General features: G+C 49.1%; 1 protein-coding gene across 11 annotated transcripts in view; it reads left to right on the forward strand.

Moving 5' to 3' along the window:
• LOC119963039 (protein FAM184B-like) overlaps positions 1–21,479 on the forward strand; it is a 595,873-nt gene extending 574,394 nt beyond the window's left edge. For 7 of the 11 annotated variants that reach the window (XM_038791545.1, XM_038791539.1, XM_038791541.1 and 4 more), the window contains one exon: positions 18,813–21,479. In XM_038791545.1, coding sequence (XP_038647473.1) covers positions 18,813–18,900 — 88 coding nt within the window. In that variant the 3' untranslated portion in view covers positions 18,901–21,479. The remainder of the gene's footprint in view (positions 1–18,812) is intronic. The other 4 variants (XR_005460015.1, XR_005460013.1, XR_005460016.1 and 1 more) reach the window with 3 other exon arrangements.
• The last annotated feature ends 369 nt before the right edge of the window (positions 21,480–21,848 follow it).

The raw sequence follows: 21,848 nt of genomic DNA on the forward strand, positions 1-21,848 counted from the left end.
AATACTCCAGTTGTGGCCTCACCAGTATTTTATACAATTCTGACCTTATATCCCTACTTTTATATTATATACCTCTGTCAATGAAGGAGAGCATTTTTGTCGACTCGAACTGCTGCCTTTAGGGGCCTGTGTACTTGTACACCAAGATCTCTCACTTCATCTACCCCTCTTAGTATATTCCCATTTATTGTGTACTCTCTATAACTGTTTGACCTCCCCAAATGCATGACCTCACACTTCTCGGTGTTAAATGCCATCCACCGCTTTATCGTCCACTCCACCAACCCATCTATCATTTTGGAGATTATAGCTATCCTCTACACTGTCCACCATTCAGTCAATCTTTCTGTGATCTGCAAATTTTCCAATCATGACCCGCATGTTCATGTCCAAATCGTTAATCCAAAACACAAACAGTATGGGTCCCAACATCGAGCCCTGCGGAACACCACTTGAATCAATTTTCCATTTGCAAGGGCAGCCATTGACCAATATCCTTTGTTTCCTGTTACTAAGTCAACTTTTTTATCCAGTTTGCCACATTGCCCTGAATCCCATGGGCTTTACTTTTTTGACCAATCTGCCATGTAGAAATTTCTCAAACATCTTGCTAAAGTTCATGCACTCAACATCCACTGTACGACCTTCGTCAACCCTTCTTGTCACTTCCTCAAATAATTCAATAAAATTTATGAGGCAAGACCTTCCTTTAACAAATCCATGCTGACTATCCCAGACTAGTCCAAGCCTTTCTATGTAACAGTTAATTTTATCTCTCAGGATTGATTCTAATTTGCCCACCACCGACGTTAAACTAACTGGCCTATAATTGTTCGATCCCTTTTTTAAACAATGAAACCACATTTGCATTCCTCCGGTATCTCCTCCCTGACCTCCAGTAGCCTCAGAAATGCTCCATCTAGTCCTTGTGACTTATCAACTTTCAAGGATTCCAACCCTTTGAGTACTTCCTTTCTCTTTATGATTATCCCATCTACTATTTCAGTATTCCTCCTGGATTACTATTTCTGCATCGTCCATTTCCTTTGTAAGCACAGAGACAAAATATTCATTTAAAACCCTTCCCACAGCCTCTACATCTGCACACAAGTTCCCTTCTTCATCTCTGATCGGTCCAACTTTTTCCTTAACTAACATTTACCATTAAAAATTGGTCAAACTTCTTTGGGTTTTCTTTAATTTTGCTTGCTAATCTTTTTTCATGCCATCTCTTTGATTTCCTTTTTGACTTCATCCCAGGACTTCCTACACTCGCCTAGGCTATCTGCAGTGCTGAGTTCCTGAAGCCTATTATATGCTTTCTTTTTCTGTTTCATCTTCCCCTGTTAGCTTTTGTGTCTTCTTTTGTAGCACCATGTCAGCGATTCTAAATGTCGAATTGGAGTCCTGTCCTCTAGTTGCCATACTTGAGGCGTCGGACTCGTCGGGGATGCAGACAGGGGCGGAGCCGAATGAGGCGAGTTCTGCTGGGATGGAAGTCTCCAAACCCACCCAGTGCCTCAGCATGGTTAGGGGATCTAGTGGAGTTTCTGTACCTGGAGAAGGTTAAATACACAGTGAGGGGGTTGGGCGAGGAATTCTACCGGAGGTGGCGATCTTTCATTGCCCATTTTAAGGAACTAATCACCGTCACTTGTTCGGGGGAGAAGGCAGGATATGGGTTATGTGTGTTTGTATTCATTTTAGTATTTTTTCCTGAAATGTTCTATTTGTGGATTCGTAAAGATTTTTTGTAATATTTGGTAAAATTGAAATACTTAAATATTTTTTTAAAATAAGCTAATATGACGTCCAGTGCGGCGGATGAAGTAGTGGTGCATCTCTGGTGGTTCCCGCCCAGGCTCCGGCACTTGGGCCTATCTGCCCGACCACAAGATCTTTTTTAAAAAACGGAATTGCCTGGAAGTGAAATTGACCAGAAAGAGTGCGATGTCGAAATTGACATTGAAGAGGGGCGGAGGGGTGAAATTAAAAACATCGAGCCTGAGCAACGATGGCGACAATGCCAATCGCCCTCGACATGATGGCAGGGGTGGTAGCCAAAGAATTCAAAAAAATTGGTGCAGAAATGGATGAACGCTTCAAGAAACACGGTCAGGATTTGAAGGCTTAATTTAAAGCCACGGTGGGGGAAGCTCAGCAAGGGAGCAACTGAGCAAAACAATGAAAGCGGTGGGCACACAGGCAGAGAAATTGAAAAATGTGGACGAGGCCTTATCCCAGCACGGAGACAGGCTTGCTTCCTTGGAGGCTGAAATAGCGATCGTCGGAGATGGGAACAAGGGTATCAAGGCGAAGCTGGACGATTTGGAGAATAGGTCCAGGCGTATGAACCTGAGGCTGGTGGGTCAACCCGAGGGAGTTGAGGGCGCCAGGCTGACTGAATACTTCGCTGCAAGGCTTTCCCCATTGATGAGCGATGATGAGGTTATTTGCTGCGTCAGAACTCGACAGGGCCATGAGGCAGAAACCATGACCAAATGAACCACCTCGAGGAGTGATCATTCGGTTTCATAGTTTTCAGAGAAAGGAGCGGGTCCTGGAATGGGCCAAGAAAGCCCGGATGCGGGCGGGCGGTTGGAATGTAAATATTTTAATGTTTTAATTGTTCATGTTTATGTTGTTAAGATGTTGAGTTGGGGTTAATGGTGGAGGTGGTTTGGCTGGGTTGTTTCCTCTGTTCTTTTTTTAAGACTGCCTTCTTTATGGGCTTAGCATTTGTTGAGATATTGGGGGAGGGGGGGGGGAGATCTTGCCTTTGTTTATTATTGATGGGAAAGAGGATGGGGTGGGGTGGGGGTAGAATCGTGCCTGTGGCAGATATGAAGGCGATAGAACATTACAGCGCAGTACAGGCCCTTCGTCCCTCGATGTTGCGCCGTCCTGTGAAACCCCTCTAAAGTCCCTCTACACTATTCCCTTATCGTCCATATGCCTATCCAATGACCATTTGAATGCGTTTAGTGTTGGCGAGTCCACTACTGTTGCAGGCAGGGCATTCCACGCCCTTACTACTCTCTGAGTAAAGAATCTACATCTGACATCTATCCTATATCTATCTCCCCTCAATTTAAAGCTATGTCCCCTTGTACTGGACATCACCATCCGAGGAAAAAGGCTCTCAATGTCCACCCTATCTAATCCTCTGACCATCTTGTATGCCTCAATTAAGTCACCTCTTAACCTTCTCTCTAATGAAAACAGCCTCCAGTCCTCATAAGATCTTCCCTCCATACCAGGCAACATCCTTGTAAATCTCCTCTGCACCCTTTCCAATGCTTCCACATCCTTCCTATAATGTGGCGACCAGAACTGCACGCAATACTCCAAATACGGCCGTACCACAGTTTTGTACAACTGCAACATGACCTCATGGCTCCGAAACTCAATTCCTCTACCAATAAAAGCTAACACACCGTACACCTTCTTAACAACCCTCTCAACCTGGGTGGCAACTTTCAGGGATCTATGGACATGGACACCGAGATCTCTCTGCTCGTCCACACTGCCAAGAATCTTACCATTAGCCCAGTACTCTATCTTCCTGTTATTCCTTCCAAAATGAATCACCTCACACTTTTCTGCATTAAACTCCATTTGCCACCTGTCAGCCCAGCTCTGCAGCTTATCTATGTCCCTCTGTAACTTGTAACATCCTTCTGCACTGTCCACAACTCCACCGACTTTAGTGTCATCTGCAAATTTACTCGCCCATCCTTCTACGCCTTCCTCCAGGTCATTTATAAAAATGACAAGAGAAAACAGATCCTTGTGGTACACCACTAGTAACTGGACACCAGTCAGAACATTTCCCATCAACCACCACCCTTTGTCTTCTATCAGCTAGCCAATTTCTGATCCAAACTGCTAAATCACCCTGAATCCCATGCCTCTGTATTTTCTGCAATAGCCTACCGTGGGGAACCTTATCAAACGCTTTGCTGAAATCCATATACACCACATCAACTGCTTTACCCTCATCCACCTGTTTGGTCACCTTCTCGAAGAACTCAATGAGGTTTGTGAGGCACGACCTACCCTTCCCAAAACCATGTTGACTATCTCTAATCAAATTATTCCTTTCCAGATGATTATACATCCTATCTCTTATAAACCTTTCCAATACTTTGCCCACAACAGAAGTAAGGCTCACTGGTCTATAGTTCCTGGGGTTATCTCTACTCCCCTTCTTGAACAAGGGGACAACATTTGCTATCCTCCAGTCTTCTGGCACTATTCCTGTAGACAAAGATGACTTAAAGATCAAAGCCAAAGGCTCAGCAATCTCCTCCCTAGCTTCCCAGAGAATCCTAGGATAAATCCCATCCAGCCCAGGGGATTTATCTATTTTCACACTTTCCAGAATCGCTAATACCTCCTCCTTATGAACCTCAAGCCCTTCTAGTCTAGTAGCCTGTATCTCAGTATTCTCCTCGACAACTTTGTCTTTTTCCTGTGTGAATACAGACGAAAAATACTCATTTGGCACCTCTCCTATCTCCTCGGACTCCACGCACAAGTTCCCACTACTGTCCTTGACTGGCCCTACTCTTACCTTAGTCATTCTTTTATTCCTGACATATCTATAGAAAGCTTTAGGGTTATCCTTGATCTTACCTGCCAAAGACTTCTCATGTCCTCGCCTGGCTTTTCTTAGCTCTCTCTTTAGCGCCTTCCTAGCTAACTTGTAACTCTCAAGCGCCCTAACTGAACCATCACGTCTCATCTTTACATAAGCCTCCTTCTTCCTCTTGACAAGTGATTCAACTGCTTTAGTAAACCATGGTTCCCTCGCTCGACCACTTCGTCCCTGCCTAAAAGGTACATACTTATCAAGGACACGCAGTAGCTGTTCCTTGAACATGCTCCACATTTCCATTGTGCCCATCCCCTGCAGTTTTTCTCTCCAGCCAATGCATCCTAAGTCTTGCCTTATCGCATCATAATTGCCTTTCCCCCAGATATGACTCTTGCTTTGCGGTATATACCTATCCCTTTCCATCACTAAAGTAAACGTAATCGAATTATGGTCACTATCACCAAAGTGCTCACCTTATTAGCACCAGAAACTTATCTAGGTAATGGAAGTCAAGTGGGGGAATGGGGCTGCGACATTTCGGGCTAGTTTGGTTAAGTTCGATGTGTCTAGAAGGGAGGTGGGATGAGAATGGAGTTCGAAGAGATGATAGGCTATCTGTTGACTGGGTGAGGAGGGGGGTGGGAAACTGACAGTGTCCTGTTATTGTTTTCTGCTCCAACATTTAGGTGGGATGAGTCGCCATCTTAGGTGAGCCTGCGACCTGGGTATCATTGGTGGAGCTATGACATTTCAGGGTGGTAATGACTGACTCGAGGCTGGGGCAGGGTAAGCGACCCCCTACAAGGGTGGTCACCTGGAATGTGCGGGGCCTGGGGGGCACAGTCAAAAGAGCGCAGATTTTGCTTGTTTAAAGAACTTGGGAGCGTATGTAATATTCCTCCAGGATATCCACATGCGCGAGCAAGATCAGGCCTGGCTTCAGAAGGCTTGGGTGAGCCAAGTTTTCAATTCGGAATTTAACCCCAATGCCCGGGAGTTGCCGATCGTTATTAATAAAATGGTCCAGTTTCTCTAGGAGAAGGTATTAGCAGATGCGGGAGAAAGGTATGAATGGGGGTGTTAGATGGTGTTGGTGAATGTGTACTTTCCGAATTGGGATGACACAATATTCTTGAAACGGCTGCTGGCAAGAATACTGGATCAGGACACCCATCAGCTTATTATGGGAGAAGACAGGAATTGTGTGTAAGACCCAAGGATGGTTCATTCTAGGCCAAGATTGCTGGCCCTGAGAGACATGACAAAGGCATTTATTGCTTTTATGGAAGAAACCGGGGGGGGGGGGACGACGGTTGGACAGACTTGGCGGTTCGATCACCCAGGGGAAAGAGTTCTCGTTCTTCTCCTCAGTGCACAATGTTTATTCCAGGATTGAGTATTTTGTCATAAGCCGATTGCTAATGGCAGGGGTGAAGAAATCTGAGTACTCAATTGTTGTGATTTCTGATCATGCCCCACATAGGATGGAGCTTGAGTTGGGGGTAGGTAAGGGGCATCGAAAGGGGTGGCGGCTGGATGTGGGTCTGCTATGGAACGTTAGATTTTGAGCAAGGACTTGAGGGGCAACACTGAGCCCCTGGCACCAATCCCCATCCCACACACCCGTAACCCTACACCCCCAGCCCATAGGGCCTCTGAACCACCATCCTGCACTACATGCCGGAACCCATACCACCCATCATAGCCGAATATCCTAGCCACTGACGCCGCCAACTACCCACCCCCGGCTGCATGCGTTCGAATTCTCCCAGGGAGAATGAGCGGACGTGGGTGGCCGGGCTTCACCAGGGGTTCAATGGCACCATGATGGAATGGCCAGCTCGCATGCAGGGATCACCCAGTTGGATGGTCGAAAGTACTACCATGGGCAGGAGCCAGACATTGGCATACAATGTGGAGCAGGTAGTCATCATCCTCCATCCCATGGACCATACCCGCTGTTACTGCCAACCCAGTGCCCACACCCTGTAGTGCGGCAGGTATGCATCACGGAGGGAGTTGCAGGCTGGAAGATGGCCATGAGTGAGCAAGGGGCTGGGATGCGGTGTCCGTTCCACTGGCCAGTTACCCCCCCTCCCCACAGTTGGTGAACCTGGAGGCAATCAGGTCGTCCAATGCTCGTTGGACCTGGCGCACACGTCATGCTGCGTCCCATGCCTGCCCAGGCCCCATGTCCTGTGCATCCTTGCTCTCCCTCACATCCTCCTATGGGACGAGTCTGGTGTTCAACCTCCTCCTCCAGCACATCACTCCTCTGCTGCGCAATGTTGTGGAGAACACAGCAGGCCGCTACGATGTGGGCAGCCCTCTCAACAACATACTGGAGGGCCTCCCCAGAGCGGACCTGGCACCTGAATCGCACCTTCAGGAGGCCGAAGCACAGATCAATCACACTGTTGGTTGCATCATTTGTAGCGGGTCTTCCCATCAGTCTGTGGCCTCTGGATCGGTGTCATCAGCCACGACCGCAGTGGATAACCCCTGTTGAACATGTCAGGAATCTTTGAGTGTGCCATGATGAAGGTATCGTGCACACAGTCCATCTCATGATTGCATATCAGCTGCACGTTCATCGTCTGGTACCCCTTTCGATGTATTGTGCCACCTGGACATATAGGGCCTCCTTTGGCACAAATGCACCTGCGCACGAGGTCTGTGAGATCCCTGACAGGTCCCCACTTGGTGCCTTGAAGCACCCTGTCGCATAAAAATTCAGGGCGACGTCACCTTACCGGCCACCAGGAGCAGATGTCCTCTCTCTTCCCCCCCTCCTTGCAGATATGTCGCACTGTCTTTCTGCTCAGCTGGATCTTCAATGGCATGCCAAGTCCAGCAGGTCCTCGAATGACAGGTGCTGCCGGTACACAAGAGGCCTAGTAATAAATAATAACTAAATAAATCTTTATTGTCACAAGTAGGCTTGCATTAACACTCCAATGAAGTTACTGTGAAAAACCCCTAGTCGCCACATTCCGGCGCCTGTTCGTGTACACTGAGGGAGAATTCCGAATTCTCAGCTTGTACGGGAACTGAAGCTGTGCTGCTGGCCATGTTCTGCATCACAAACCAACTGCCTAGCCCACTGAGCTAAACCAGCCCCTGTGGCACATCCTTGGCACCTCCTCCTGGCAGCTAGCTCTCTATTATAGAACATAGAACAGTACAGCACAGAACAGGCCCTTCAGCCCTCGATGTTGTGCCGAGCAATGATCACCCTACTCAAACCCACGTATCCACCCTATACCCGTAACCCAACAACCCCCCCCCCACTTAACCTTACTTTTTAGGACACTACGGGCAATTTAGCATGGCCAATCCACCTAACCCGCACATCTTTGGACTGTGGGAGGAAACCGGAGCACCCGGAGGAAACCCACGCACACACGGGGAGGACGTGCAGACTCCGCACAGACAGTGACCCAGCCGGGAACTGAACCTGGGACCCTGGAGCTGTGAAGCATTTATGCTAGCTGCGGCTGCTTCCTATTCCTCTGCAGCACGTTCCGCTGCTGCAGCTTCCTCCTCCTCCTTGAGCAGCGCCAGCTCGCACAGCTGCAGGGCATCACCCAGGGCTGCGGTGACTAGCAGGAAGGCCACCATTGCTGGTTGAATTCTATTCTCCATTGTCTTCAGGGGGTGAAAGGCCGACATGTTAGCATGGTGCATATCCCCGTGCCCAACCAGGTCCACCGGGCTACATGATGGCCCCAGTTGGCACTGCAGACTCTGCCTCGCATGTTCTCCCCCACCCATCCCCTCATATATGGCCCCGTCACTGCCCAGCACCGTGGGGGTTTCTGGCCTGGCACCTGTCCCTGATGTCAGGGATAATGTCGGCTGGCACTGCCCTTGCCAGCAATACGTTCCACAGACCCCATCCCGCCTGGGGTCTACAGTGGGCATTGCCCTGAATGGGTCGCCGGAGGGTAGGGGGGGTTGAGGGCTGGTGTCACTCTGCAGAACGAGGGGCCAAGGTGGCTGGTCATTGTGGTGTCCAGCAAGATTGGCTGCCCTGCAGGTCGTGGCAATGGCAGTCCGTGACTGCTCACCACCCCAGTCCCGTGGGCAGGGTCAGCGTGACCCCGACAACTCGGCCTGTTCTCCCATCACCCCCCCCCCTCCCCCAGCAGGAAATCCCCCCCCCCCCCCCCCCCCCCCCACTCCAGCCACTGTCCGGCCTGGCAACCCACAGTCGCTCCTTTCTGTGTCCTACCTTCTCTCTCACCCTCATCAGCCAGGACACCGGTTTCACGATTTTTAAAAGCACAAGTGAACCGCGCTGTCCAGGTGCCCATTGGAGGAGATCGCTGAGGCCCTGGAAAATACCTTGTCGGGTCCACTAATGACATGCAAACGGTGTTTCCTGTTCGTGCGTTCCAGAACGCATTTATGAAGAATTGCGATTTGGTGTCAGATTGGCACCCGCCGTGATTTTGGGGTCAGAACCTATACTCTGCCCAATCTCGTTTCCTGATTTCAGCGTCCGCCAATGGTGAATCCCACCCTACATCTTTTTAAGGCCCATGTAGAGGCAATGAAGGAGCTGGCAAGACTAGTGGACAATATTATAGAGGCAAATTGTAAGTATGCGGATACCCATTCCAAGAACTATTAACGAAGAAGAGGAAACTGCAAACTCAGTTTGATCTGATCATACAGATAGGGCGGTACAACAGCTGAGCTGAGCTGAAGGGATTATTTACGAACATGGAGTGAAGGCAAGTCAGCTCCTGGCATAACAACTGAGGAAACGAGGGAGATTTCCCAGATTGGGACACGGGATGGGGAACTGGTATCGGATCAGGAGAAGGTAAATGAGGGATTTAAGAGCAAAATGTATTCAGGTCAGACCCTCCATGAGATGGGAAAGATATGGTGGAATTCCTGGGTAAGTTGGAGTTTCCCAAGGTAATAATATAATCTTTTATTGTCATATGTATGAAGTTACTGTGTTAAGACCCTAGTCGCCACATTTCAGCACATGTTCGGTTAAGCTGGTATGGGAACTGAACCCATGCTGCTGGCCTTGTTCTGCATCACAAACCAGCTAAATAGCCCATTGAACTAAACTAACCCATGTTGGAGAAGGAATTACAAGAGGACCTTGAAACCCTGCTGGAGTTGGATGAGATCAAGCAGGCAATGAAACTGATGCAGTCAGGGAAGGCACCAGGACCTGACGGGTTCCTGATGGAATTCTTTTTAAAAATCCGTAGACCTATTAGCCCCTCTGTTGTTAGGGATGTTTAGCGACTTGTTGGAGAAAGGTGCTTTGCCACAGATGCTGAGGCAGGCTTCGATTTCCTTGCTCTTGAAAAAAAAAACAAGGACCCCTTAGATAAGATGTTGCAATTGTATAAGGTGTTGGTGCGGCCACACCTGGAGTATTGTGTTCAGTTTTGGTCTCCTTACTCGAGAAAGGACGTACTGGCGCTGGAGGGTGTGCAGAGGAGATTCACTAGGTTAATCCCAGAGCTGAAGGGGTTGGATTATGAGGAGAGGTTGAGTAGACTGGGACTGTACTCGTTGGAATATAAAAGGATGAGGGGGGATCTTATAGAAACATTTAAAATTATGAAGGGAATAGATAGGATAGATGCGGGCAGGTTGTTTCCACTGGCGGGTGACAGCAGAACTAGGGGGCATAGCCTCAAAATAAGGGGAAGTAGATTTAGGACTGAATTTAGGAGGAACTTCTTCACCCAAAGGGTTGTGAATCTATGGAATTCCTTGCCCAGTGAAGCAGTTGAGGCTCCTTCATTACATGTTTTTAAGGTAAAGATAGATAGTTTTTTGAAGAATAAAGGGATTAAGGGTTATGGTGTTCGGGCCGGAAAGTGGAGCTGAGTCCACAAAAGATCAGCCATGATCTAATTGAATGGCGGAGCAGGCTCGAGGGGCCAGATGGCCTACTCCTGCTCCTAGTTCTTATGTTCTTATGTTCTTAGACTGTGGGCCATATCGTCCAATCTCCCTATTAAATGTGCACATAAAGCTGTTAGCTAAGGTGTTGGCATTAAGACTGGAACCTTGTCTGCCAGAGGTGGTGGGGAAAGACCAAACGGGTTTCCTTAAGAGGCGGAGGTTGGCAGCGAACGTCAGATGACTGTTGAATGTGGCACTTGTTCCGGAAGAGGGTTGCGTCCCAGAGATCATAATCTTGACGGGGAGAAGGTGTTCAACCGGGTAGAATGGGATCATCTGTTTGCAGTTTTAGAAGAATTGGGCTGAGCTTTGTGGCATGAGTGCAGCTGTTACATACAACCCCATTTGCTAGTACTTGCACTAACAAAGTGACGTCCGACCCCTTTCGTCTTTACCGGGGTATCAGGCAGGGATATCCATTGTCACCCTTGCTGTTTGCACTAGCAATAGAAGCACTAGCCCTGGCCCTGAGGCCCTCGAAAATATGGGGAGGAATAGTTAGAGGTGGGGTGGGACACAGGGTCTCGCTGTACAGCAACAACTTACTAATGTGTGTGTTATTACAGGATAACTATAGGAAAGAGTGAATATTTTATGGTTGGGTTGATGAGGCGGCGGGGGGGGGTGGTTTAGGGGAGTGCCGTTCTGGCTAGCTGGAAGTCGTTTTTGGTATTTGGGTGTCCAAATATCAAGGGACTGGGAGAAACTCCGGAGGTTGAATTATACAACTTCGGTGACAAAGGTCAAAGTGGATGTGCAAAAATGTGATGATCTCCCACTATCGCTGGCAGGCCGAGTGCAATCGGTTTTTATCCCAGTGCCGTCTGATATTCTTACCAAGGTTGTTTTCCAGAGAGATTGACCGTCTAACGACTGGGTTTATTTGGGCAGGTAAGAGCCCGACAATCAGGAGGGCGTTGCTCCAGAGGGAGAGACTATTAGGGGGCTTGGCTTTGCCAAACTTACAACACTTTCATTGGACAACTAATACTGAAAAGATACTAAAGTGATTTGGAGGTTCAAATGAGCTTTGGGTTCGGGTGGAAGCAGAGTCTGTGAGGGGAGCAAGCCTAGCTGCGTTGGTGTCAGCTCCTTAACCAATGGTACCAAAGAAACACTTGTCTAACTTGGTAGTTGCAGCCATGTTAAAAATTCATTTTAACTGGAGGGCTGCCTCTGGGCTGACCCCTATCTGTGCGAATAGGTTATTTGAACCTGCTAGGTCAGATGTGAAATTTAGGGAATGGAAGGATAAAGGTTTAGAAAAAGTGGGAAATTCATTTTTAGGTCGGTTCTCTAGTTTAGAGAAACTGAAAGAAAAATATGGGCTCACAGATGTTGATAGATTCAGGTATCTGCTGCGCAGCTGGGTCTAAAAGTACTTTTCAGCCTTTCCGAGGAAGCAGCCTTCCAGCTTGCTCGAGAGGATCTTATCCTGCTCTGGTTCGGAGGTAGCCAGCACGTTGGGTATATATCAGAGGATGGGGAGGAGACGGGCTCTAGTGAGGGTGTGAAGGCAAAATGAACGGAGGAGCTGGGTCGGCTCTTGGAGGAAGAGGTTTGGAGTGAGGTGCTGAGGAGGGTGAACTCAACCTGGACCTGTGCAAGGCTGAGTCTCACCCAGCTGAAAGTTATGTTCCGAGCACACCGCACAAAGGCTGGAATGTTTGATTTTTTGAAGGGATGGAGGATCGATGTGATCGGTGTCTGGGGGGCCTGGCCCATCACGTGCACATGTTCTGGTCGTGCCCAAAGCTGGCAGAATTCTGGAGGTCCTTTTTTGAGACTATGTCGGCAATCCTGAGCATTGTGTTGGAACCTTGCCCATTGATGGCGATTTTTGGGGTTTCGGTTGTGCCAGAATTCCTGGTGGGGTGGGGGCAGATGTCCTGGCCTTTGCCTCACTGGTGGCAGGGAGGTGGTGGATCCTCATGGGCTGGAGGTCGATTACACCGCCAAGCTTTTTGGCGAAGCTGGGTGACTTGGAATTTTAATAAAATATATTTTTATTCTCCTTTTTCACATTTTCTCTGACATTTGCACCCACCAATAATAAACAATAAGCAGTAATGCATATAATGTCAATCCCCATATCAACAACAATAATCCCATCCTCCCACCAACCCCCAAACAACTGCCCGCATGTAAACATAAATAAATAACAAAAGGGAATCAGGAATCACCCATAGTCACCATTAACCATTACAGACCCTCTGCCCTCAAGCCTCCCCCCACTAATGTTCGATGTCATACAATTCTTGAAAGTGCGTAATGAATAACGGCCATGAATTGTAGAACACCTCCATCCTTCCCCTAGTTCAAACTCAACCTTCTCAAGAGTCAATAATTCCAACAGGTCCCCCGCCATGCCAGGACACAGGGTGGAGAGGTTACTCTCCATCCTAACAGGATCTGCCTTCAGGCGATCAACGAGGTGAAGGCTACAACATCTGCCTCTGCACCCGTTTCCAACTCCGGCAGGTCCGCCACCCCGAATATGGCCTCCTGAGGGCCCGGGTCCAGTTTCACGTGCACCACTTTAGAGATTACCCTAAAAAACCTTCCAGTAATCCTCCAGCTTTGTACAGGACCAAAACATATGAAAATGATTTGCACCCACCCCCCCCCCCCCCCCACCCCCCGCAACGTTCACACATATCTTTTACCCCTCAAAGAGCCAGCTCATCCTCGCCCTTATGAGGTGTGCTCTTATACCACCTTCAGTTGTATCAGCCCCAACCTCACACACGAGGTAGAGGCATTCACTCTCTGGAGCACCTCTCACCAGAACCCCTCCTCCATACCCTCTCCCAACTCCTCCCACTTTGCTTTGATCCCTTCCAATGGTGCCTTCACCTCTTCCAAAATAGCCCCGTAAACAGCCGACACTACCCCCTCCCCCTGTCGCCAGCACTTCCTCCAGCAATGTGGAAGCTCTGTATCTCCTTCGCGGCAAAATCTCAAACCTGCATGTATCTAAACATTTCCCCTGCTCCAGCCCATACTTCGCTTCCAGCTCCTTCAATACTCAAACTGACCCCCAAGAAACACATCTTTAATGTCTTTATCCCCTTCTCCTCCTATTTCTGAAATTTTCCATCCCACCTCCCTGGCTCAAATCTGTGGTTCCCCCGAATCGGCATTTCCCTTGAGCCTGCCCCCAACCCGAAGTATTGGCGGAACTTGATGCACGATCAATTGCACAAAAGACTCAGATTGGTACAACTGTGGCTTTATTGCAGTCAGATGCGTGGCCTCCTACTGCAGCTGGCAAAATGGCCGCTCAGAGGAGGACACGCATATTTATATGGCTCCTTGTGGGCGGAGCCAACCGGCAGGGGCTACCGGCGAACCTGTAGTGCAGGTCTTACCTTACATCCCCTAATACAAGTGCTCATAGAGGTTCACCACATTCACCCCCTGTTAAAAATTAGTCCGGCAGGGGTGGTGTGGAACTATATACAATGTCGCAAGTTATTTACAGTGGGGAGGAAAAAAAGTGTCCGTTTTGACTGTCTGGTGCCCGTCAGAGGTTCAGTCGATCCGGTGCTTTGACGATTCGCTGGGAGCAACGTAACGGTGGCGGCGATGGCAGTGCTGGTGTCGCCGACGTCGGTGTTGGTGCTGGCCAGTAGTCGGATGACCCCGGGAGCGTGCCGAAATCTTCATTGTCCTGTTGCGTGGGCAGGGGAAGGAGGGATGGACCTGGTAGGGTTGATATTGGTAGCGCCGGGAGAGGGGAGGGTGGCACGTGGATGGGGAAGTGTGTTGGAGTGGAAACTGACTAAGCCAGGTCCCTGAGGGAGACGGTATCTTGGCAGCCGTCGGGGAACTCCACGTAGGCATACTGGGGATTTGCATGGAGCAAGTGTACCCTGCACCAAGGGGTCCGCCTTGTGGAGTTGGACGTGCCTACGGAGAAGGACCGGTCCTGGAGCTGCGAGCCAAGTCGGGAGCGACACACCGGATGTGGACTTCCTGGGGAAGGTAAAAACATGTTCATGAGGTGTGTTATTTGTGGCGGTGCACAGTAGTGACCAGATGGAATGTAGTGCATCAGGGAGGACCTCCTGCCAGCGAGAGGCTGGGAGGTTCCTGGACCTTAGGGCCAGCTGGACGGCCATCCAAACCGTCCCGTTCTCCCTCTCAACCTGCCCGTTTCCCCGGGGGTTGTAGCTGGTCGTCCTGCTGGAGGCGATATCCCTGCTGAGCAGGAACTGACGCAGTTCATCGCTCATGAATGTGGATCCCCTGTCACTGTGGATGTAGGCGGGGAAACCGAACAGAGCGAAGATTGTGTTGAGGGCCTTGATGACGGTGGCAGACGTCATATCGGGGCATGGAAGGGCGAAGGGGAATCTGGATAACTCAGCAACCACACTGAGAATATATGTGTTTCAGTCGGTGGAGGGGAGGGGCCCTTTGAAATCCACGCTGAGGCGTTCAAAGGGGCGGGACGCTTTCACCAGGCGCGCGCGGTCCGGCCGGTAGAAGTACGGCTTGCACTCCACTCAGACCTGGCAGTCCCTGGTGACTGTCTGTACTTCCTCGACGGAGTAGGGCAGGTTGCGAGCTTTGACGAGGTGGTACAGTCGTGTAACCCCCGGGTGACAAAGGCAGTCGTGTAGGGCCTGGAGTGCGCTGGCACATGTACCTTGAGATAGGGCATCTGGGGGCTCGTTGAGTTTGCCGGGGCGATACAAAATCTCGTAATAGGTGGAGAGCTCGATTCCCCACCGCAAGATTTTATCATTTTTGATCTTGCCCTGCTGCGTGTTGTTGAACATGAAGGCTACCGACCGTTGGTCAGTGAGGAGAGTGAATCTCCAGCCGGCCAGGTAATGCCTCCAATGCCGCACAGCTTCAACGATGGCTTGGGCTTCTTTTTCGACGGATGAGTGCCGAATTTCTGAGGCATGAAGGGTGCGGGAAAAGAATGTCACGGGTCTGCCAGCCTGATTTAGAGTGGCGGCGAGGGGCGATGTCTGAAGCGTCGCTTTCTACTTGAAAGGGCAGTGTCTCGTCTACTGCGTGCATCCCAGCCTTGGCTATGTCTGCTCTGATCTGGGCGAAGGCGTGTTGTGCCTCGGCCGAGAGGGGAAATTGGGTGGACTGTATGAATGGGCGGGCCTTGTCCACATAGTTTGGGACCCACTGGGCGTAGTAGGAGAAGAACCCAGGTAGCATTTGAGGGCCTTGGGGCAGTGGGGGAGGGGGAGCTCCATGAGGGGGCGCATGCGGTCGGGATTGGGCCCCAGAAATCCGTTTTGGACTACATAGCCGAGGATGGCCAGGCGGATCGTGCTGAACACACACTTCTCTCTATTGTACGTAAGGTTGAGAAGAGTGGCGATGCAGAGGAATTTAGCAAGGTTGGCGTCGTGGTCCTGCTGGTCATGGCCGCAGATGGTGACATTGTCTAAGTACGGAAACGTGGCCCGCAAACCGTACCGGTCGACCATTCGGTCCATCTCCCTTTGGAAGACCGAGACCCCGTTGGTGACGCCGAAGGGAACCCTAAGGAAGTGATAGAGCCGACCGTCCGCCTCGAAGGCAGTGTATGGACGGTCCGATTTACGGATGGGGAGCTGGTGGTAGGCGGATTTCAGGTCGATTGTTGAGAAGACCCGGTACTGTGCAATCTGCTGAACCATATCAAATATGCGTGGGAGGGGGCACGCGTCGAGCTGCGTGTACCAATTGATGGTCTGGCTTGTCCTGGGTGCTGTACGGTCTGCTCCTGATGGTGACGGGCTTGCAATCCTCAGTTAGATTGGCAAAGAGGGCGGGGGGTCTACCGTGAGGGTTGCCGGGCTGCAGACGGTGAGTGGAGGTAGGGGCCTGCCAAATTTGAGGGTGAGGCTCTGGAGATTGCACTGGAAATCCAGGCCCAGCAATAGTGCAGCGCAGAGGTTGGGGAGGACGTAGAAACGGAAATTGCTGAATTCTATGCCCTGGACAGTGAGAGTGACCATGCAGAACCCTCGGATCGGGACAGAGTGGGATCCGGAGGCCAGGGAGATCCTTTGATTGGCAGGGTGGACCGCGAGGGATCGGATGTATGATGCTTTCAGTGCTCCCAGAGTCCAGCAGGCAAGAGGTCATGTGGCCGTTGATTTTAACCATCGTCGAAGTGGTGGCCAGGTTGTGAGGACGAGACTGGTCCGGTGTCATCGAGGCGAGCTGCGGGTGGTCGTCCAAGGTTTCAGATGGAGAGCGTCGGCGAACTAGATCGTGATGTATAGTTGGCGTTCCAGCCCTGTGGGGAAGACCAATGGCGGTGTCCGGAGGTCCTGTAGGGAACAAAATGGCGGTGCCCATGGGACGCACATTGCAGGGGCGGGCAAGATGGCGGCACCCATGGGATGCATGTTGGTTGCGCTGGGCAAGATGGCAGCGCCCATAGGCCGCACGTGGACTGACGGGGGGAAGATGGCGACACCCACTGGTCGCACATGGCCCTGGGAGGAGAAGATGGCGGCACCCACTGGCCGCACGTGGCCCCGGGAGGAGAAGATGGCGGCGCCCATTGTGCATTCGGCAGGGGGGAGGGGGTGATTGCGGACGCGATAGCGGCGACTGCGCGGTCCTGGCACACAGCTGCGAAGTGGCCCTTTTTACCGCAGGACTTGCAAGTGGCGGCGCGGGCGGGGCAGCGTTGGTGAGGGTGCTTCTGCTGACTGCAGAAGTAGCAGCGAGGACCCCCGGGGTGCGCGGATTGGCGTGCGGCGCAGGCGTATTGACTAGGCAGCGCCCCCGCCGGGCAGGTCATTTGCGGGGTCCAGGAGGGGTAGGACGGGTGGGCCGCGCGCCGAGCAGGGTAGGTCTGGACATTACAAAATGCAACCGTCATGGTGAACGCCAAAGTTTTTGTCTCCGTTAGGTCGTTGTCGGATGGGGTCCGACGCAATCCCCGTTACGAACGCGTCGTGCATGAGGAGATTAGAATGTTCGGTCAGAATCCCGTACGAGTGGGATTAGGGCTCGCCAGAAGTCTTCGATGGACTCACCAGGGAGTTGAGAGCAAGTGGCGAGTACGTGCCTGGCGAAGATCGTGTTTGCTTTCTGCACATAGTTTTCTTTTAGGAGTGCCATCACTTCCGTATAATTCGGGGAGTCCTGGATCAACGGGAACACGCTGGAGCTCAACCTGGAGTACAAGACCTGTATCTTCTGAGCTTCCGTCGGCGCGGGGGTCGCAGCGTTGATATCAGCCTCAAAACAAGCTAGCCAGTGATTAAAGTCCTTTCTAGCGTCGGGCGAGTGCTGATCCTGCTGCAGCTGGCGAAATGACAGATCAATGGAGGACACACATTTATACGGCTCCTTGTGGGCGGAGCCTGTCGGCAGGGGCTACCAGCAAGCCTGTAGTGCAGGTCCTACCTTACATCCCCTAATACAGGTGCACACAGTGGTTCACCACAGAACTACCTCCAATTCTCAATGAAGCTATTATTACCAGACTCCCTGAGTATTTCCCCGGGGCCATCGGGAGCGGCGCTGGTGCTAGCACCTTCAATCCCGAACCCCTACACAAACTCTCCTCCATTCTGACCCACTGGGAATCAACCCCTCTGACCGAGCTCCGCACCTTCTCCACATTTGCTGCCCAGTAATAATAATCAGGTTTGGAAGACCCAAATCCCCTGCCTGCCTTCTCCTCTGTAGCAGCACCTTTCTAACTCTGGCCACCTTCCCTCCCCATATGAACGAGGTAATTATTCCTTCAATCTCTCTGAAAAATGCCTATGGCAGAAAAATCGGCAGGCATTGGAAAATAAACAGAAATCGCGACAACACGTTCATTTTAACCACCTGTACCCGACCCGCCAGTGACAGAGGGAGACCATCCCACTTTGGAGTTTTTGTACCTTGAGGAGGTTAAGTTTACCGCGAGAGGGTCAGTGGAGGGGTTTTACTGTAGATGGCACCCATTTTATATTGTACTTTAAAGAGTGATCACTGTTGGGGGGGGGGGGGGGGAGACAGAGTGGGTGAGGGGGATTTAGTAGCTGAATTTTAATATTGTTGGGGTGGGGAGTGGAGACATTTACTGTTTAATTGTTATTCTGTGCTTTTGTAGGTTTTGTATTAAAATTGTTTTAAATATTTTTAAATATTTCCCCAAAATTTAATAAATTCTCAAAAGCAAAACACATTGTTATGCTATTATGCTACAAGCATATAAGCACAGATTGTTAAATGAATAACACCTGATCTAATCTTCAAATAATGCAAATTAGATTTTTTTCTGTTCACATTACAGCATTGCAAAGGAGAGACCTGAGAATAAAGAAACTAAAGGAAAAGATCCTCGGCAAAAGGAATGGTTCACAAAATATTTTTCATTCTAGGAATGAGCTAGATATGTATTTATTTCAATTTTGTAAATTATCTAACTTTTTGATGTTATTCTCAACCAGCATGTGCCAGGTTCCATCTGAAATGGTAGAGGCAAAATTCTCATTAGGATATGCCAATGTTATTCTGAACTACCTACAATATGTTACACAAAATGAGGATTGACTCATCCTTTCTCTTTCCCTATTTGAGAGAATTCCGTGCCTCTGCTCAGCACATCCCTGAGATCACCTGATTGAGGAGGGTGAATGTGTCTCATGGCAATTGTGTGAAAAATATGTTGGGTGGGTTTTTATGGCTTCTCTTGTGGCATTTCGGGGTGGGAAGGGCATTCCTGAATCCCATTGCCTCTACTCGAAGTAAGGAGTGGGAAGGTCCGTAGTCAGACTTCATGCTTGGCTGCTGATCGAGGCCCTTAAGTGGCCAATTAACAGCCAGTTAAGGGCCTCATCCTACTGTCGCTTGCATTAAGTCAATGGTGGTGGGGCCTGTTGATATGTGGTGTGCACTAGTATAACTGTATGGCCTGCTTGTGGCCTCCCTGTGGGAGTACGTCTTTCAAAGGTACTGAGTGCCTGATCGGGTTGGGGGGCAGCAGGGAAATAACTTGTTGTGAGCCACCCCTCTGATCTTCCTGCTGAATCCCCCTACAACCCTCTCCCTGCAACCCCCAACCTGCAATGCTTCCCCTGCCATGACATTCCAGTGGCCTGATCCTGGGCCTCTGGTAGGTGTCATTCTGGCACCAGCCACTGCTGCCCCAGTGGTGCTGCCATTCAAAGGAACTGCCAGCATTTGGTGGCCAGCAACTCTCGGTGGGTGCCCCCCTGAGCCCACAAGGTCTTTGATCCCAGGAAAGACCCACAGTTGGTTACTTAAGTGGCACTTAGAACCAGTGGGCCTTCCCAAAGGAAGCAAAGCAGGCCTGTTGCCAGTTCCCTAGGCAGCAGGAAAGACCTCAAACACCTAATTAAAACCCAGCCCCATCTTCAAAACTCTGGTTCAAACATTAGGACATTGTCCCACTCGAACTAAACTATCAAAAATAAGTAATCTTGTCTCACACATTGTTTTTGCCATTGATGTAAAAATAGTTTGGGGAAACTTGTTATCATTGTGTTGGCTGTCTCAATTTGAGATTAACGCCTACTCAGCCATGAGATTCTGCCAACAAGTTTTCATGTGACTAAATAAACTGATTCTCGACCTGGAGACCTTTGGGTACATAGGCAGGATGTCCTACCACCCAGTGGGATGTGTAAGATTTGCTTCCTTTTCTTTCGTTCTTTTTTGCTTCTCTGCCTCATCATTATGACATTGTGACTCAAAGATGGTTTCAGCATTTGGCAGGAGGCTCCTTCCAGTCATTAATTTCAATGTTGCTGGGCTTCAGGAACAAATGCAAATGTCCTCCTTGAAGCCAGCTCTACAGGCATTCAAGCAAATGCAAAATCAACTTTGATGGACTGGACATTGTGGCTGGATGGCAGAAAACCACCTCCCCCACCACATCTTGTTTCCCTAGCTCAGATAACTATTATTCCTGGGGAGAACAAAGAAAACGCTCCATAGATGCTCTGAAGACATATTGTACAAAATGATTTGTGGAACATTAGTGCATTTGTTAAATATATATTTTTAACATGTATTTTTAGTAACTTTGAGTTGTTGATATCTTGAAATAAGATGGATTAATTAATAGCAAGTCCAAATGCAAAAGAAGAACATGCATAAGGTATGATGCCTTATCTGCAAGAAGTGCTTTCAGATTGCAAATGAAAGACTACCTCCTACGTAAAGGTAATTGAAGAGATAGTTACAAAAGCTCAAACGTTGCCAAGAGTACTGCAACAGCCCAGTTAATCATATGATAATTGTAACTATTCAGCTACCCAGCACTGTTAAGAGAACACTTGTCCTTATTTTTAGAACAAGTATTTATTGTGTATAGAACCTGCCAAAGGGTCTAAAAATTAAGTAATATATCACCCAGCGTGAGCATAAAGCTTTACCAGTGGCAACCACTAAGGGGCTGTTTACTGCCATTTGATGTGATCTGTTTATTTGAATATTAAAATTCACTATGTGGAATTGAGAATGTTATGCCAAAAGTCATACTGTTAAGGTAAGCATAGGGGTGTTAACTGGGGCTGATTTATCCTTTCAATAGAATAATACACTGATTGCGAGGAATAAAACATGGCTGAAGCATTTACTTTTGCAAGGAGACAACAGTTATTATTTTTTCCTGTATTCATGGAATATAAAGTGATCCTATGGACAGAACCGAGTGAGACTTAACATTGGCCCTGAATTCGCAGAAAATTGAGAGGTTGATTTTTTTTCCTAGGTCCCATGGATGCCACCCAGCTTTTTTGTGTTGGGTGATGGCTACTTCTGATCTACAGCTAATGTTGCATTCATCCCCATAGGAAGCACAAGAATAAGTCTCCTCCTGATATTTTTTATCTGTATTAGTGCATCCAGAGAACATGTGCTATTTGTACAGATTGTAAATGGAATTTAATGAATGCTGTAAATATTAAGAAAAATAAATGACACTTTCTTTGAGCATTGTCAACAAAAATTAAGACATGGTAACACACATCCCAGAAACAAACTAAATGTGTGCAGCTTAATACCAAACAGATGTTAAACAATCTGCTTAGCGATTACCTTAATTATACCAGAACACGAATGAATATTCACTTATCAAACTCTTAACATGATTAATATTGTGAAAAGCTGATTAATATAGTGAAATTAATGTAATCTAAATTCCAAACAGGCATTATTTATGTGGCTTGAGACTAAAAGGAGCTTTCTCAATCAGTGTTCTCAAAATGTAAATTTGTTCCTGCTATTCCCATACACACACATTTCTAAATTGCTATTGTGGGAGATGATAGAGCACCCAAGAGACAGGGTCAGGGGATAGAAC

This window comes from Scyliorhinus canicula, chromosome 3 (assembly GCF_902713615.1).
Source record: "Scyliorhinus canicula chromosome 3, sScyCan1.1, whole genome shotgun sequence".
Classification (NCBI taxonomy): Eukaryota; Metazoa; Chordata; class Chondrichthyes; order Carcharhiniformes; family Scyliorhinidae; genus Scyliorhinus; species Scyliorhinus canicula.